This window comes from Rhipicephalus sanguineus, chromosome 10 (genome assembly GCF_013339695.2).
Source record: "Rhipicephalus sanguineus isolate Rsan-2018 chromosome 10, BIME_Rsan_1.4, whole genome shotgun sequence".
NCBI lineage: Eukaryota > Metazoa > Arthropoda > Arachnida > Ixodida > Ixodidae > Rhipicephalus > Rhipicephalus sanguineus.
The window spans coordinates 128,642,521-128,660,615 of NC_051185.1; the positions used below are offsets into that span (position 1 = coordinate 128,642,521).

Genomic DNA, 18,095 nt, shown 5'->3' on the forward strand with positions numbered 1-18,095 from the left:
CGAAAATGTAAGCCCGAAGATGCAGAGATGGGTAAACAGTTTGTTTGCAGGTTAAGGGAGGACACGGGTCCCGAGACGCGAAAAATCATCAAAAAGTCGTTTTTTGAAAAGTAGCATTTTTGAAATCTTCATCCATTACTCTCCTTATCTGCCAAATTTCCTATCTCGAAAGAGCATATTTCAGCCGTAATATCAATTTAAAACATGCAGGGCAGCCGATTTTTCATCTGTGTCGACGCTAAAATGATGCATGTTCAATGACGCCGCGCTTGCATTCCGCTGCCCCGAGGGCGGCCATCTTAGTCGCATTGGAAAGAGTAAGTTTTCGGCTTCAAATATCATGCACTGCCGCTTTGTTAGGCTTGCTGGTTCAATACAAAATCGGCGTGAAAAATAGATCAAACACGCATTCTCATTCGCTGTCGCAAGCACATGACGAGATAACGCCATGTGATTGGCTGTTTTCACCCTGAGCTGTCTGCTAGTCGCAGTAGAGACGCAGAGCGAGGCGCCATGTTGGATATGGTTACTTTGTGAGAACGTGCAACGATGCCTCCTCCGCTCCGAAAGTTTGCGTCCAAGCACAAGTATGGAAAGAAGAGGAAGAAGTCAATGCTCGAGAACTTCAAAAAACGTCCCGCCATGTCTCAAGTCGTAGAGGATGAGCCACCAACAGCATCAAGCGACGGCACTGATGGAGCGGACGACTACGAGCGCGGGTTAGGCCTAGGCGGAGAACCAATGAGTGGGTGCGACCAAAACGCCAGCCACATCCGTCATGACACAGTTATGCGGACGCCTTCAGATTTGGAATTAATGAAAAAACGAGCCAACGAGCAACTACAAGAACTCGCGTCAACCGCAGCAGTGACTCGTAAGTCGAACATCCTGTCCGCTAGCTATGTTGTCAACGGCCCGCTTGATGATACAGTTTTCACCGTCTTGTGCCTGGGTTCGGTGAACGCGCTTCTTCTGGAGCACATGAAGTGTAAGACTTGTGGTGGCAGCGGGAAATTAAGCCGGCAGAAGCGAGAATACGGCCTTGCAGTCGGTCAGGTACTCACATGCTCGAATTGCGGTGACAAAGCGTCTGCATGGAGCTCACCGCGTGTGGATGGGTCTGGGAAGCAGAATCCGCTTGCAGTAAACATTCTGGCTACGCGAGCGATGCAAAGCACCGGCAATCGACAAGCTGAGTTCAATGATATTTTTGCAGCTATGAATATCTCGCACTGCACGCTGCGTACTAAAACGTGGCAGACGTACCTCAAAACGAAGTTGACACCTGCTGCGACTCGGGCAGCTGAGACGCTCGCTACTGAGTGCTCGAATTCGATCCGGCAGCTGTACAGCAAATTAAACTTTAGTAACCCGGGAAACATCGCTGTTTTCTACGACGGGTCTTGGATGACTCGCGGGCACAGTTCCCACATCGGTGTCGGCACAGTCATCGAACTTTTCACGGGACTAGTGCTGGACTAAGTTGTGCTCAGCAACTTTTGTGCTGGATGTGAGCGGGGACCGAAAGTGGATGACACTTCATACGAGGAATGGAAAGCCAACCACGAGTGCCAGAAAAATACCCATAAGAAGGCAGGTGAAATGGAGGTGGAGGCTGGCCTCATTTTATTCAAGAGGTCTCTCGTAAAACACAGCCTTCGATACACCACTGTGCTGTCGGATGGTGACAGCCGTACTTTCTTGGCCCTAAAAGAGGCCAAAGTATACGGGTTCATCGAGGTTGAGAAAGAGGACTGCGTCAACCACGTCCACAAAAGGATGGGGACAGCACTTTGTAATGTGCTGTCAAAGCACAAAGGGCCTGGCTTGGAGCCTGTTGGTGGACGAGGGAGGCTTACAGGAGACTTAGTAACCAAACTCAGCTCTTATTATGGCTGGGCTTTGAAGTCCCACGTTGGTGACACAGAAGCTATGGAGAAGGCTGTGATGGCAAGTTACCACCACATAAAATCAAATGATGAAGAGTCGAACCACAGCCTGTGTCCAGACGGTCCTGACTCCTGGTACCGGCAAAATGCCGCAAAGTCCAAGGGCCAGCCCATGCCAAAGCACCATTATAATTTGCCTCCTGATGTAGGCAAGGCATTGCTGCCACTTTACCAACGGCTCTCTGAGAAGCAGCTGCTTGAACGGTGCCAGCGAGGAAAAATGCAGAACGAGAGCTTGCACTCACTGATATGGGCACTCGCGTCAAAGGAGCGGCATGCATCGCTTTTTTGTATGGAGGCTGCTGTGGCAGAAGCAGTGCTGAAGTTCAATGCTGGCTGCAAGAGAACCTCAGCAAGCATCTTGCATGAACTCTGCATGAACCCCGGCCAAAAGTGCATGCAGCGCATGGAGGAGAAAGACCAGTGCTGTTCAGCTGCATCTCAGCACAAGTGTGCATCAGCAGAAAATGTGCAGTGCGTGCTAAGAAAGCACCACAAAGGTGCCAGTGCCCAAACTGACTTTGCCCCAGGAGCCTAGTGGTGCTTTATGAGTGTATATGTGTAAAACTTGTGGTTCTGTGCAATCAAATGTGACAATTGTTTTTTTTCTTGATTTTCTCAAAATGGGCCAATTTTGTACACCCAGCATGACATTTCCTGCAATATATCAGAAACTATTAAAGATAGCAGATTAATTCTTGTTGTAGCATGTAGCTAGATGTTTGGAGCAGACAACATAGCAAGTAGATCTTAGTTCTTTTTTGTTCTAAGTTTTTAAAATTTGTCTTAGGTGTGACCACTCCATGGCCACGTTCAAAACTATGGAGTTTAGTGCACTGTAAAATAAAAAATAATGACCCAATCATAAAAGTGCTTCCTTTGTTGTGTGTCTTGTGCTTTCTTCTATTGATCCATATGTCATTTTTAAATTTTTGGGTGGTGGTTATTTTTCTATTCTAGAAAGAACAATAGAGATTGTTTTCCTAATTATATAATGAACTAATGAAGCTGTGGAAAGAATTACTGCATTTTTAGAATCAGCAGAACAAACTAAGCAAGCATGCCGACTTTTATCAAATTTGGTTAAAGAATAGATAAGGGTAGCCTTTGGACCCACAACCCCCCTTAACAAACTATTTTGAGAGAGGATGGAAATGTCCTGACACAGAAAAGACATACGAATGGGTCCGAAATAGAATCGTGATCAAAGAATTCTTGACTTGTTGTAGTCTAGATCTTGGAGACAAGAAAATTCGACGACGCAAACCACCGAGAAGAAAAGGCGAAAGGAAAGAGCGTCTTGACGGCCTTTCCTATCGCCTTTTCTTCTCGGTGGTTTGCGTCGTCGAATTTTCTTGTAAACATGCACTAACTAGCCCAACAGCAAGCTTTACTATAGATATTGGAGCTTTCCTTAAAGAACGAGCATTGAAATGGCTTGATGAATATGCAGAATGTGCTGACCAATTTCTTGAAGCGCAAGGCTCCAGCAATTTAAGTAACAGAAGAAAACCCTCATAAAGTGGAGGTTGGTTCAAAGCAAGCAATGGCGGGTGCTATACCAAAAGTGTTTAGGTGTTTGTTGTGTAACTGTGTTGGTCATCATGCTAGGGATTGCCGTTTCGGAGGAGACTATGCTAAAATGCAGGTTTTTTGCCAACAGTGTAAGAGGAGACTGCGAAACCAAGACCAAGGGTGCTATGCAGGATTGCCCGAGTTTGGCGAAACTCGGTATCCTTCCGAGCTCTGGCGACACCCCCTTTTGAACGAGCTAATAGTACGATAAGGTGAAATCCATCCCTCAGCGCGTGCTCCGTTCCATTGGTTACGATGGAACGCGGCGTCACGTCAAGGGTGGTCGAGAAGGTTGGGTGGTGTCGTAAAACTAGAGGCACCTTCTTTCATTTGTTTGTCGTTCCACTGAGTGCAGACGTGCACCCATGCAGGAAAAGTGGCAGAAAGCTCTACTAACTATATTTTTTATGCGTGCGCGGGCCGTTTGAATTCATTTTCAAGCGTTTAATGTCTGCAGCAAGTATCCTTTAGAATAAGCAGCGCCGTGGCCTCCGAGATTAGTTCCGACCGAGCGCCTTACAACACCGCGGCTAGAGCTAATCGCCGAGGCCACGTGTATAGTCACCATGGTCGGCCTGTACATTCTGGCGTGTTGCTCGGCCGGCGCGCGCCCTCGTTGTTATCTTCTTCATCGTCTGCTCGGTCCCAGAGCACGTGAGCCCGGCTGATTAGCTGATTGGCTGGGCGGTATACCTAGCTAAGTCAGGTCGTGCTATGACGAAGATGATTAGGCCAAATCTTGCTAACGTCGAGCTAACTAAGCCACGTCTTACTGAGACCATGCTAATGAAGTCGTGTAAAGCTAAGAACAAGGTAATTGAGATCATAATAAATAACATGACGCTAATTAGGATCGTGTAATTACAACCAAGATAATCATGACCTTACTCGCCGAGATCGTGTTAATTAGGATCGTTCTAATTACAATTATCCTAATTACATCTGTACTATTCAGGACCTTAAAAATTAAACCTGTGTAATCAATGCCGTGGTAATTAAGACATTATTAGTTATTGTTAATTAACACGACGCTAGTTAGGAACGTGCTAATTAGGATCGTGCTCATTAGGATTACGCTAATTACCTCTGTACTATTCAGGACCTTGCGAATTAAACCTGAGTAATTAATGGCGCGGTACTTAAAACATTATAAATTAATGCTAATTAACACGACGCTAATTAGGAACGTGTAATTAAAACAAATATAATCAAGACCTTACTCACCGATGACGTGTTAATCGGAATTGTGCTTATTACTATTACGCTAATTACCTCTGTACTTAATTAATGCCGTGGTAATTAAAACATTAACAATTAAGAAAGGACTATTCACTATCATGTTAGTTAAGACCTTCCTAAGCAATAGCACCAATATTGAGACCGAACTGACATGTTGATTACACCGAAGCAGACCAAGCAGACTGAGTAGACGAGCCACGTGAAAAGGTGCAAGAAGCTAGGTGATCACAAACTCCACCGATGGCCCAAGCCCTGCACAAGCACTGCAAGCTGAACAAATTATTTTATATGCAGAGAAGCTGTTGAGTAGCGTCCACCGCATGAAACACTTGACAGGCACACCGGCACTATGACAGTAACGAGTTGAACTGGGGCCTTTTCAGAATCAACGAGTTTGTGCCCGAGTTCGCGCGTCAATCAATTTGATTGACAGACGCCCGCGGCGAAGAGCTGGTCCGCCCACCGCGTTCCCTCTTGCCGAGGAGCAGTGCTCACGCAACAACGCCAGCGAGCGGCACGATTCATCTATGAGCTTAATCGCACAGAATATGCATCACGTGGCTACGGTGCCTCGCATTCAATTTCACCGCTCTCACGACGTACCACTCACAGCTATGAAGCAAGTGCCCCTGGTGGGATTTGCGGCGAGAAATGTTACTATTACTTGTTTTCGGAGACACTGTTTCTACCGATTCGCTAATACAAAAAAATGTTCATACGTGTAACGTAAGTATAACAGTAACCTGTCCATTTATTTATCTGTAATATTCCAGGGAAGCGAAACGAGCTGTACCAGAGTGCTGCGTGGGCGCCCTTGTTGCCTGGAAATTTCCGTGCACTAGGTGGAACGAAAGAATTTTCCGAAAGAGGACAAACGCCCACGAACACGCCCGTGGGAGGCGCGATCATCAGTTGGCAAAAAGATAGCGCGACAATCACGCTGACGTCGCTGCACTGTCAAAATGTTGACTGAGTGGCGGCGCTGACGCGTTCGCACGCGGTATTCCTTTGAAAACCGCCGCAAATGCCGCGCATGCGTTAGTGACGCCATTCTCGTTCTTTTAGCCGTTTTTAACAACGCTTCTATCGTGCGCTCCGCACTGTCTTCCTATCGTGACCGTCGTAGGGCGGGTTCGGAGCAAACTCGTGTGCCCGAGAAGCTCGGGCCATCCGGCATAGCACCCCAAGCTGCTCTTGTAGTTCCACTGAAGAAAGGAGTACCACACAAGACAGAATCGGGCAAGAAAGATCCTGATAATGGAACTACCAAAGATACCCAGAACACGGACAATGCCCAGCAAAGTGGCGAAACATCGTGTCTACCTGTCGTCTATGGCGAGATCCGCGGCATGCAGGTCACAGTCCTTCGAGATAGTGGTACAAACGTAGCCTTGGTGAGATGGAGCTTGGTGTGAGAAGAGGACCCGACAGGTGAAATGATGTCTGCTATACTGGTCGGTAGCACAGTTCGATGTTTACCTGAAGCCAAGATTCAGGTGTCAATGCCTTACTACAGCGGTTGGCTATAGTCAAGTGTGTTGATGAACCTTTCTACGACATGATATTAGGTAATTTACCGGATGTCTGGAAAGTAGATGATCCATATGCAATGTGGAGGAGTACACATGCAAGAACAGCAGCACTGCTTCAAAGAGAGTTGGAGAAGCACGGCAAACACAAGTAAAACACGGAAGATAGGGTGGGGTAGAGAACCTGTCCCGGCAGTATCTTTGGCGGTGACTACAAGATCAGGCCAGACAGGGACACAGCGGCCATTAGCTGTGCAATACCTGCAGCTGAGGTACTGAGGTAGGGTGGCTAGAATGGGGAGGTGTGAAAAGTGGCCGCGGAAACCGGTCCCCAAGTTGTACCGATGCCGCAAGGGGCGCTGTACGCAGGGGCGCATGTCGTTGAGCAGACAACGTACAGCGCAGCCTTGCTAGCGTCCGACGAATATGGCTCGCGCTATTTTTTGCATACTACTATTGTTATTGTTCACTTAAATGTTCCTTGTGTACCAGTGAGGCCTACGTTTAAAACTGTCCTTAATTTTGAGCGTGCTGACGACATTTCTATTATTGCTAAGCTGGCAACATGTTTTGATGATTTCATGTCTTGTAGTGATCGCTGTAGTGTCGAGACATTGACTAACCATTTTTATACTATAGCTAGAGAGTGCATTGCACAGTTTGTCCCTCAGAAAACTATAAAACGTCATGCTACACACCCATGGTACACCAGGCCCATCATACAACTCAAACGTCGCATTAAGCGCCTGCGGAAACGACACAATGTACACAACACGGAAGGGGAACACCCCATTAACTTGCTCAAGTCTGAACTGAAAGCAAAAATGACTAAAGGTAGAAAGTTTTATTTCAATACCACATTAACCTCTTATGAAAACCAATCCGCGTAAGTTTTGGCAAACCATCAATCCCACTACTTCCTGCCCGTCATCTTTTGTAATAAATGAAGTGTCCTGTTCAGATTCCTCGACAATATCGGAAGCATTTAATGGCTATTTCAAATCTGTATTTGGAGATGATAGCGGTACTACCCCTGATATTGATGATAACCCGGAAATATGTCCAATTCCAGAACTTGAAATTAGTTGTACCGGCATTTATAACCTTCTCTTGAGCATCGACACTAATAAAAGTGCCGGACCGGATGGAATACCAAATATGTTCTTGAAGCGTTATGCAGAATGGAATGCTCGTTATTTAGCGATAATTTTTCGTAAATCATTAGACACATGTGCAGTGCCGACAATTTGGAAAATCGCCAATGTAATTCCTGTCTTTAAATCGGGTAATAAGCAACAAATTTCCAACTACAGACCTATTTTTTTAACGTGTACTTGTTGCAAGCTCTTAGAGCACATAATTCATAAGCATATTCTTCGGTACCTCTCTGAAAATGACATACTATCGCAGAATCAACACGGTTTCCGCCCTGGCCTTTCCACAACTACCCAACTCATTGAATTCACCCATGACATCGCTTCAGTCCTGAATAATCGAGGTCAAGTTGATGCCATATTTATAGATTACAAAAAAGCATTTGATATGGTGTGTCACAGAAAACTTGTTTTTAGGCTCAGCAAAATTATTAGTAACGAGAAAATACTAGGTTGGATAGCTGATTGGTTACGTTTAAGGACACAATTTGTCACTTTCAATCACGCACAGTCACCGTCGGCCGCGGTTACTTCCGGTGTACCGCAGGGCTCGGTTGATGGGCCCTTGCTATTCATTATTTACATTAATGATGTAGCACAGGTCATTAGGGACACACCGGTGAGACTGCGGTTGTACACTGACGATTGCGTGCTTTATACCTGTGTAACTAACATACGTGATCAAGAGGGTCTCAACAATGTATTTTCATCTTTTTGTGCATGGAGCACCGCGTGGCAAATGAGTATTAATTACCAAAAGACTGTACAAATGACATTTACTAACAAAAAGCAGCCGCTAGTTTTCCGCTACAGTTACCATGGGCACTACCTTAACTCTGTGAAAACATTTAAATATCTTGGAATTACCTTCACCGAAAATCTAAAGTGGCACCTGCACATTGAAGCCATTTGTGCTAGGTCACTTAGGAAACTGGGATACCTGAAACGAACCCTCAAGCACTCTACCAGGGACTGCAAGTTAACTGCTTACAAATCCCTCGTCAGGCTGTTACTAGAGTACACCTCGGTGGTATGGTCGCCCTACACTGCAGTTGACATTAATAAGCTTGAGGCCATACAAAAGAAAGCAATACGGTTCATTTTTCGCAGATATGACCGCGATTTTTCTCCTTCTGCTCACGCATGCGCTTTGTCGTTAGAACCTTTGGCTCATCGACGCATGCTTGAGCGTATCGCACTGCTTCATCAGATTGTACACGGCCACAGTCGCATCCAAGCGCTGATACATTTCAGTCATTCCACTAGGCGTGCCACGCGCCGATCCCACCCACTTAATATTATTCCTTTTCAGCCATTTGTAAATTGCTTTAAATACTCTTTTTTTCCAAGTGTTGTCGAAATTTGGAACAGCTTAGATGGCTTCTTGCGGGAAAGGCCAAATGAACAGTTTGTGGAAGAATTGCCGAACCACATTTTGTGATGCTTTAATGATGTCTTATTGTACGTCGAGTATCATGCATTGTAACTCCTGTCCCCTCTTCTGCTTTGTATGATTCAATGTTTTGTATGCTTGTAGTTTTATTTACTTATGTGCCCACTCCTGCTATGTCTTTGTTCTATCGAGATAGCAGTATTTGTAAATAAATAAATAAATAAATAAATAAATAAATAAATAAATAAATAAATACTACACTTTGCAGCGTTAATTGTCTTCTTTTTACCGTAGCGATTGTGCTAATAAAGCGTAGACTTCCTCTCCTCATTTGAAAAACAGGGTTCATATGCATTATCACGGTGGCAGGCTGCATGCCGAGTAGCACTGCACGTGCCAGAATAATATGGCTAGCAGCTTTTGAGCACGGAGTTTTTTTTTTTGCGCTTGCATCCTGCCGTTTTGTCAATTGCCGTTATCTATCACTGCAACTTGAATATTCAAGTCATTTTTAGTGCTTGTTCACATTGTTAAGGTATGTCCTGTTTTTTTCAAAAAAAGTGAATTTTTACTTTTGATGTTCTAAAAATGTACGAACATACAGAATTGTGCCTCACAAAAAATTACGCTTCTGTTTGGTTCTCTTCGAAAGTTATGGTCTTTTTATTGCGATAGCAATTATATGGACAGTCTCGGCTGGATTTTGCCGTCGCCGTCGGCGTCGCCGCCGTCATGCACCGTATATGTATAAGTATGTATATATCTATAAAGTCCCCACAGAAAAAAACTCAGAAAAATGCTTCCGAAGCGCGGAATCGAACCAGGGACCTCCTGCTCCGCAGCGAGCGGCGCTATCCACTACGCCACGAAACGCAGATCCTCCACGTAGCTAACGGCGAGCGTTATATACACACCATTTAGCGCTGGACGGACTCAGAGACAGCAGGCGATAATAAGCGTTTCTTCAATACCAGCGAGGTGGCGCTAGGAGCCCTACGGGCGCATTTAAAAGTCGTCGGCGAGCTCGCTCGCTTCTTCTTATATTTGCGCATGGGAGAAGCTTGCCCTTCCGCTGTCTGCTCGCGCGGTTTTCTCGTGGCGAGGGGTAGACGAATGTTTCACGCTTTCACCGTGATGTCCGCGCTCATGTTATGGCGCGTACGAATGTCACTCGAGCTCAGGGACGCCGCTAAACGAACAAACAGAAGATGAGCGCGAACTATCAAGTGTCACAGCTCGACACTTGAAGCACGCTAGTCTCCTTCGCTGCTTCGACCGCCTTCGCTGCTTCGGCCGCCTTGCAACAGAAGCGCTGTTCAAACTGAGAGTATCCATTGGCGAGCCTCACTTCGTATAGCATTAGTTCCTTGCTATCGCATTCATTGCTTCGGCCTTGCGGCGAAACTGTGACTTTTTTATGACTACACTCAAATTGAAAATGACATGTTTGGAAAATTTAATGCTTGTTTTTCTCGAAACTGATTTTCAGTAGGTTTTTGTTGCTAAGCTATTGAACAGGTCAATATTTTCCCATGAAACTTTTTATGCTTCTTGCTCAGACCTGCGCCTGTGCAATGAACTAGAATCATTGAAACGTTGAATAACTTTTAATGTTGTAATACTTCAATTGAAATGCAACCTTCTGAAACGACATGACTTTTGGTGGTTTCAAGCTATAATATACCTAATAATAATATAATAATGATATCACAGGGATCCTAGCTCATCACCCAGCCTACGCACACAGCAGGGGCGCAGCCAGAAATTTTTTTCAGGGGGGGGGGTCAACCATGTTCGTGCGTGCATTTTTATGTGTGCATGTATATGTACATATGCAAAATTGAAAAATTTTAGGGGGGGGGGGTTGAACCCTCCCAGCCCCTTCCCTCTTGGCTAAGCCCCTGGTACAGAGCTATAATGCTGCGAAGCCATTTTCTCTTTGTGTGGTTGGATTGGTAGTTATGACTATTGCCGTGATGCCTTTGTTATGCGTAATATATTGGTAATTACATTATAATTGCCTTCTGTTCTTTTACTCAACACACTTGCAGAGCCCTTTTAAACTGTTTTCCCGAAGGCAAACACAAAACCATCAATTTTGGATCAAAATCTAAGAAGATTTCTTAGGTGGAAACATACCAAAAAAACGCCAGGCCCGTGCGGAAAGCGCAGCACAGTCGCAGCGAAAGCTGAAAGAGTGGCATTTCTAGAGGCCTTTATAAACTCTCTTGTGCCTACTAATTCGAGTACATTAGCAACGTACCCACTACGCCACAAATGATAATTTTTGAGAAGTTGGGAAGCACCGCCCACGACATTATTCATTATTCTGCGGAGAAGCGAGGTACCATCTGTAAGGCTTTATGTGCATTTTGTTGATGCGACGGTTGATGACGATGAAGAATTATGGCTGAGCCCTTTGTAATGGGTTGGAAGCTTTAAACGACCCACTAGTTACGTAATTCATATTGTGTGATGCGCGGTTGTTATTTAACTGTCCCACCACGCGTTATAACATACGTTAACCGGAGAAACGGAGAGCGAGAGAGAGAGAGGGAATTAACTTTATTGAGACCCTGAGGAAATGGATCATGGGAGCCTTATGGGCTTCCTTGGCAACCAATAGAAGTGCACTTGCGAGGAACCCACTACGCTATAAATCATCAATTTTTTTGCGAAGTAGGGGAGCAGCCACTATGGAAATTTTCGTCATTCTGCGGAGAACCGTGGTACTCGCTAAACACCTGTGAGGCATTATGTGCACTTTGTTGATGGTGTGGCTGATGACGACGAAGAATTATCACAGAGCCCTTTGTAATGGGTTGGAAGCATTCAAGAACCCACTCATTGCGCAATCCGCATTGTGTGACGCCCGGTTACAGAATTCGCGTTTGTGTGACGCCTGGTTGTTATTTTGCTCTTCTACCACACTACATTACATTTGTTAATGTAGTTCCTTCCTGACATGAAGCCGGTATAGGGTCTTTTTGCAACGCAGTTTCAAGCACTGGCATGGCTCTGCAGTAGAACGCTGGGCTCCTACGCTGATGGGCTCCTATGGATGGAACGAGGTTCGAACCTCGTTCCATGCTGGAAATTTTTTCTTATTTACTTTTTTTTTCTTATTTCGTGCGATAGCGGTTACGGACACCAGCGGCGGCGGCGGACAACTACGGTGCCAAAAACGGCCGTTGAAATGACCTCATAACAGCTTTCGCTGTAAAAATTGCCTGCTCTTGCACTTGTACCCATTACTATGCACTAGCTGCTGGTCAAAACGTCATGTGTATGTTTTGTTGGCAGGTTGAAAGATTTATTAGTTGAAAAGAAAACACATTCGTAGCGAAGCAAGTTTATTTGAACTCTGCAGTAAAGAGCTATCTACAGAACACAGGTCTTAGCCCACTTGGCTTTCTTTTCTTCCTCCTTATGGTTCATCATCAGCCTGTCTACTCCCGCTGCAGGGCAAAGGCCTCTCCCATGTTCCGCCAATCAACCCGGTCCTGTGCTTTCTGCTGCCACGTTATACCTACAAACTTCTTAATCTCATCTACCCACCTAATTTTCTGTCTCATGCGTTTGCCATCTCTTGGAATCCAGTCAGTTACCCTTAATGACCACCGGTTATCCTGCCGACGTGCTACGTGCCCGGCCCATATCCATTACTTCTTGATTTCAACTATGATATCCTTAACCCCGTTTGTTCCCTGACCCACTCTGCTCTCTTCCTGTCTCTTAAGGGGGGACATGGCACCTGGGGCTATCTTGTTCATTTTCTGACCGGATTCAATCAAAAAGCACAGATATATATGTATTTCTTCATGCTGATTTTAAAAGGGCAGTAATTTTTTTCATTGACTCAAATAATTATTGAGATAATTAAATATTAATTACTATTATTTGGTGAGACAATAGATAATAATAAACTGGGCAGAGAGTTATGTTTAATGCATGAGTGGAAAGCAGAATGAAGAAGAATAGAACTGCTGCAAGCAGTTTTCAAATCCAACGACAATTAACAATTTAGCAGCCCATTGAAATTTAGCATTTACAGTACAGCTACTAACGATCAAGAACACAGGCAGTTTAAAAAATTATAGAAGAAAAGAAGGAATTTGCTTGCAGCATTTCAAGTTTTATGCATTTAGCTTGATACAGCAAAAGACGTTACAGCTGTAGCTATTCTAGAGCTTGAGCAATTGCTGCACCAAACAAGCAGGGTGAGTAAAAGCTTGTTTTGAGAAAATGCAAGAAAACAGATAAAGCTAATTTTGAACCACATGTAATAGAAGATATCGAAATATTTTTGTTGGATGATTAGTCTCCACCAGGGACATAATCTGCATGCCTACTGCTGCAGCACACATCATTCAGGAGCAGCATATCAATATAAAAGCCCAATTGTTTGCTTTTTTTCAATCGAAATATAGCTTGTTTTGGTGATATAAATTGCTGTTGGGGCTGAAATATTAATCCAAGATGTAACTTGCGACAATGCCTGTATGTTACCAAAATACTCTATTCAAAAAAGTGATTTTTTCCATGATTTTTCATCTTTAAGACGAGTGTGCCCCCTGAAGGTTACACCTATCATTTTCCTTTCCATCGTTCGCTGCGTCCTTATGGTTAACCCCCTTTAAAAATAAATGCACCCGAGTGAAGGAGTAAAAGTGTACAACCTATCACGTTGTACGTGCTGTCGTTCACTTTAGACTACGCAATACTAACTAGCCCAACGTTGTTCCCTTCTACGTGCCTTGCGTCGAAATGTTTCTTGCATTGTGCTGAGTTCTCTGTCAGCTGCCTTTCAGCTCTCGACATCGCACGACCTTACTTCTAAAATAACTATTTCCATGCCAGTACTCGCAACAAAGATGCCTTTTCTGTCGACGACCAGTACCCAGAGTTTTAGCCAGGAACGAAGCAACAACGTCCAGTTTTCTTCGGTTTGTAGGGCATTATCCTCGCACTTCAAAAATCCATGACCCTCGAACAATAAGCACCACTTGAACGATGAAAAATACGACGCCGCCTGGCCAAATGCTAGGCTTTCCTCTGGTAATCTGCAACGGCGGTGGCTGTACCATGCATGGATGGATGGATGGATGCTATGAGCGTCCCCTTTAAAACGGGGCGGTGACATGTCTGCCACCAGGCTCGAAGAAAAAAAAAAGAAAAAAAAAGAACTTCCTCGTTTCATGTTGGCCTAATACTTTATCTACATTGATTAAATCTACGTTATTATACCAAAAAAATATAAATTCACGGTCCATCTCTCTTCCTCTTAAGGCAGAATGACCTTATTTTTCCCCATTATTTGTTTTTGTACTTTATCTCTACTTTTCTGCCACCAATACTCTAACCGTCTCTTACTTATTTCTATCGCGGACGTGTTCAGCTTTCCAGTGTTGTCCCTAAAACCCAAGGCTTCCTGTAGACTCGTGCCCACACGTATACCTTGGTGAATATCGCCACATTCAATCAGTACATGTTCCATCGTTTCCTTAGTTCCCCCGCAGCATGTACATTGTTCTTCTTCGTTACTGAATCTCGCTTTATAAATACGCGTTCTAAGGCAGCCCGACCTTGCTTCAAACAGTAAAGCGCTTCCCCTTGAATTATCATAAAACCTTTCCCTCCTTATTTCGTTTTTTTCCTTTCGGTAGTTACTCAGAGCCGGCTTCTTTTCCATCGCTGTCATCCAATAAGTCCTCTCCGCCTCTCTGACCTTCCGCTTAATGCTCCTTGTTGCCATATCGCCCGCACTGCTAGCCGTATATTTACTGGTGAGCCTCCTAGTTCTTTTTCTCCACTGCGTGTCAACGCTTTTTCTATACAAATACCTGAAAACCTTCTCTGCCCATCTACTCTTCTTCATTTTCCTCTACCTCTCTTCGAATCTCATTTTGCTCTGAGCTTCCCTCACTTGCAGCGCCTCTTGCAGCAGTGGCCCTGGTGGCATCGGCGTGCAGAGGGACCCTCTCTGGCAAGGGAAACGCACTGCGCTCAGCACACCTCCCCATTCTAGCCACCCTAACTGAGGGTCAGGCATGTAGCCAGGACTTTTTTCGGCAGGGATTGTTCGAAAGAAATTCTTTCCATGGCAAAAAGGAAAAAAGGTTGTCCGGGAATATGGAAGGCTGGACGAATGTCGGGGGGGGGGGGCTGCCCTCTCCCCCCTTCCATACAAACATGCTTTGAAAACCAAGGAAATATAAGCACGAAGAGATAAAGCAGGACTGTTTCTGAATATCAATGAATAAGTGGACTATTGTATAGAAGATGCTTGTTTGCGTCGGGAAAAGAAGCTCTTTAGTTGCTTCTACCAAAAGCTCTACGACAGGCTGTCCTGAGTTTGGCACACGACAGCATTATGGCGGGCCACCAAGGCATACAAAGAACCATGGCGAAGATTACTGAGAACTTCTTTTGGCCAGGACTACACAGCAAAGCAAAACGATATGTGAAGTCTTGTGATGTTTGCCATGGGACGTTTCCCAAAGGATGAGTAGGCCGAGCACCTTTAGAAACATGCCAGTCATTGATATCCCATTCCAGAGAGTAGCCATAAACATCATTGGTTCGATCACGCTGGTAACAACTAAAGGGAACGGATATGTTCTTACGATGGTGGACATGGCAAAAAGTTATCCAGAAGCCATCTCACTGAAAAGTATAAATACGATCCATGTCACCAAGGCATGGATCGAGAGATATCCTCTAGATATGGTCTCCCGAAAGCTACAGAGGTTCCAGTTTCACATCTGAACTTATGAAAGAGTTCAACAGGCCATTCAGCAGATCCATTCAGCAGATCCTGACTACGCCGTATCACCCCATGTCCAATGGTATAACACGGTTAAAAAAATGTTCAAAGAAAGACTTACTGATTGGGATCAACACTCGCCAGCACTATTGTTTGCATACCGGGAAGTGCCACAAGCAAGCCTCAAATTCTCACCTTTTCAGATGTTGCATGGTCGCACGATTAGGGGACCCTTAACGGTGCTTGAAGAGGTATGGGCAAACGAAGAGCTTGACAATGACGTGAAAGCGACGTATACGTACGTGTTAAAACTGTGAAAGAAACTTGAAGAAACTGAACGGTATAAGGTATACTACAACAAGAATTCAAGGCATCTCAACACTGGAGGCAAGGCTCTCGTACTATTGCCCAGTGATGGAAATAAGCTGCTGACGCAATGGAAGGGACCATTCTAGGCTATACAGTAAAAGAACGAAGTGGACTACGAATTTCTGGTGAACATTACCAAGAGAGTATTCCACATCAACATTTTAAAAAAATATGAGAAGAGACAACAGCCAAAAGGATCGGAAGTGGCCTGTATGGTAGCCGCAGAAGAGAAAGACGACATCGAAGTACAAACTTGTAACTACAAGAGCATGGGGCTGGAAAAGGTCATTGTCAATCCACCTCTGGAGATGAAAGAAGCAAAGGAGCGTCAAGCATTACCAGGGAAATATGGAGAATTATTCCCTGAACTTCCACGGAGAATTAACGTTATTGAATGCAAGCTGGACTGTGCCACTACGACACCAGTTTATGTCAAGTAATATCTTTTGCTGTTGATGGTACTACAATAGTTTATTGAAAAGGAGGTAGACGAGATGCTCTGCCTAGGGATCATAGAGAGGTTGACATCACATTACAATGCACCTTTGGTTGTGGTAAAGAAACCAGATGATTCCAACAGAATTTGTGTAGACTTTACACGGTTAAACATACTCTTGGCAGACACAGAACCTATACCGAGAGTGGATGTGGTTTTTGCAAGGGTGAGTGGAAAAAAGTTCTTTTTGAAGTTGGATTTGGCCAAGGGGTATTGGCAAAATACCCGTGGAGGAAACGTCCAGAGACGGCATTTTCTTGCTCACGAGGACTATTCCAATTAAAGTATATGCCATTCAGACTCAAGGCTGCGGCAGCTGTTTTCACAAAACTGGTGAGAGTTCTTCAGGTCTTAGTAACGTTGCGCATTATATTGACGACATTCTTGGGGCTACAGAAACGTGGCAAGAGCACTTGGAAACATTAGAAATGCTCTTTCGAAGATTACAGGAGGCCAGACTGACAATTAAACCAAATAAGTGTGAATTTGGGTTTGAGGCGGTAGCTTTTTTTGGACACAAGTTGGTCCTGGGACACATTGCCACAAAAGAAGAAATTCTTGAGAAAATTCAAGCAGCAAGGCCACTGAAGACCAAGAAAGAAGTACAGTCATTATTGGGTTTGAAAGGATTTTACCGAGACTTCATTCCGCATTACGTGAGATAGCTGATCCTCTGGTGGACTGACAAAGAAAGGTGCCAGTGATATGGTTAAATGGACAAAAGTGCAAGAGTCTGCATTTTAGACACTCAAGCAACCCATGGCCAAACCTCTTATTCTGCTAGCACCCATCCTAGAACAAGAATTTGTTGTGCGCACCGATGCGTCAGAAAAAGTGCCGCAGGCTGTTTTACTGCAGGAAAAGGACAATATGCTACATCCCGTGTTCTACGCAAGTGCTTGATTGATCGAAAAAGATATTAATCGACAGCTGAAAAAGAATGCCTAGCGCTGGTTTGGGCAGTGAAACGATTTTATATTTGCCTCTTTGAGAAGCATTTCAGAGTGCAAACTGATAATCAGCCACTTGAGTATTTAAGCAAAGCAAAACTAATGCTCAAGTATGCGATGGAATCTTGTGGTACAAGAATATAGCTTTCATGTCGAGTACATGAATGAACGAGAAAGCGTTGGTACGGATGTTTTGAGCAGAAGCTCATAACGATGCGTGTAATGGTGAAGTGCGGTGAAGTGCAATTGATGAAGGAATGGAAGAGAAATTGTCTCTGGACGTTATGAACAGTTTTTCACATGGAAAAGCTCTGGAAAGGAGGGCGTATTGTCATGAGTGTATTGATTTGAGGTAAAAGATGGAGAAAACAAGAGAAGAGAAACTAAGAAGAGGAAGGATGAAGAAAAAAGAACGAGTGTTTCAAATGAAGAAATATTAAATAAAGAAAGAAAAAGACTGGATAATGAAGACAGAATTGAGAAGAGGCCATGCTCCTGTGAGGCACTGTAAATATGACTTTCTAGTTTTTGTATATAGTGTGTCTATATAGCGCTTTTGTGTCCGTGTCGTCTCTCTTGTGGGTGTGTGTTCGCGCTGTTACCCCCTTAATCAACAATAGTGTGTAAGGGCGTCTTACAGTGTGGTTTGCATGTTTTTTGCAATTTGGGTTTTCC

At 44.4% G+C, this 18,095-nt stretch overlaps 1 protein-coding gene across 1 annotated transcript in view; it reads left to right on the plus strand.

The window, feature by feature from the left end:
- The first annotated feature begins 549 nt into the window (after positions 1 to 549).
- LOC119406732 (EGF domain-specific O-linked N-acetylglucosamine transferase) overlaps positions 550 to 18,095 on the plus strand; it is a 346,078-nt gene continuing 328,532 nt past the window's right edge. The window contains exons 1-3 of the mRNA XM_049420193.1: positions 550 to 719; positions 1,656 to 2,449; positions 5,964 to 6,157. Of these exons, the coding sequence (XP_049276150.1) occupies positions 550 to 719; positions 1,656 to 2,449; positions 5,964 to 6,157 (1,158 nt within the window). The remainder of the gene's footprint in view (positions 720 to 1,655; positions 2,450 to 5,963; positions 6,158 to 18,095) is intronic.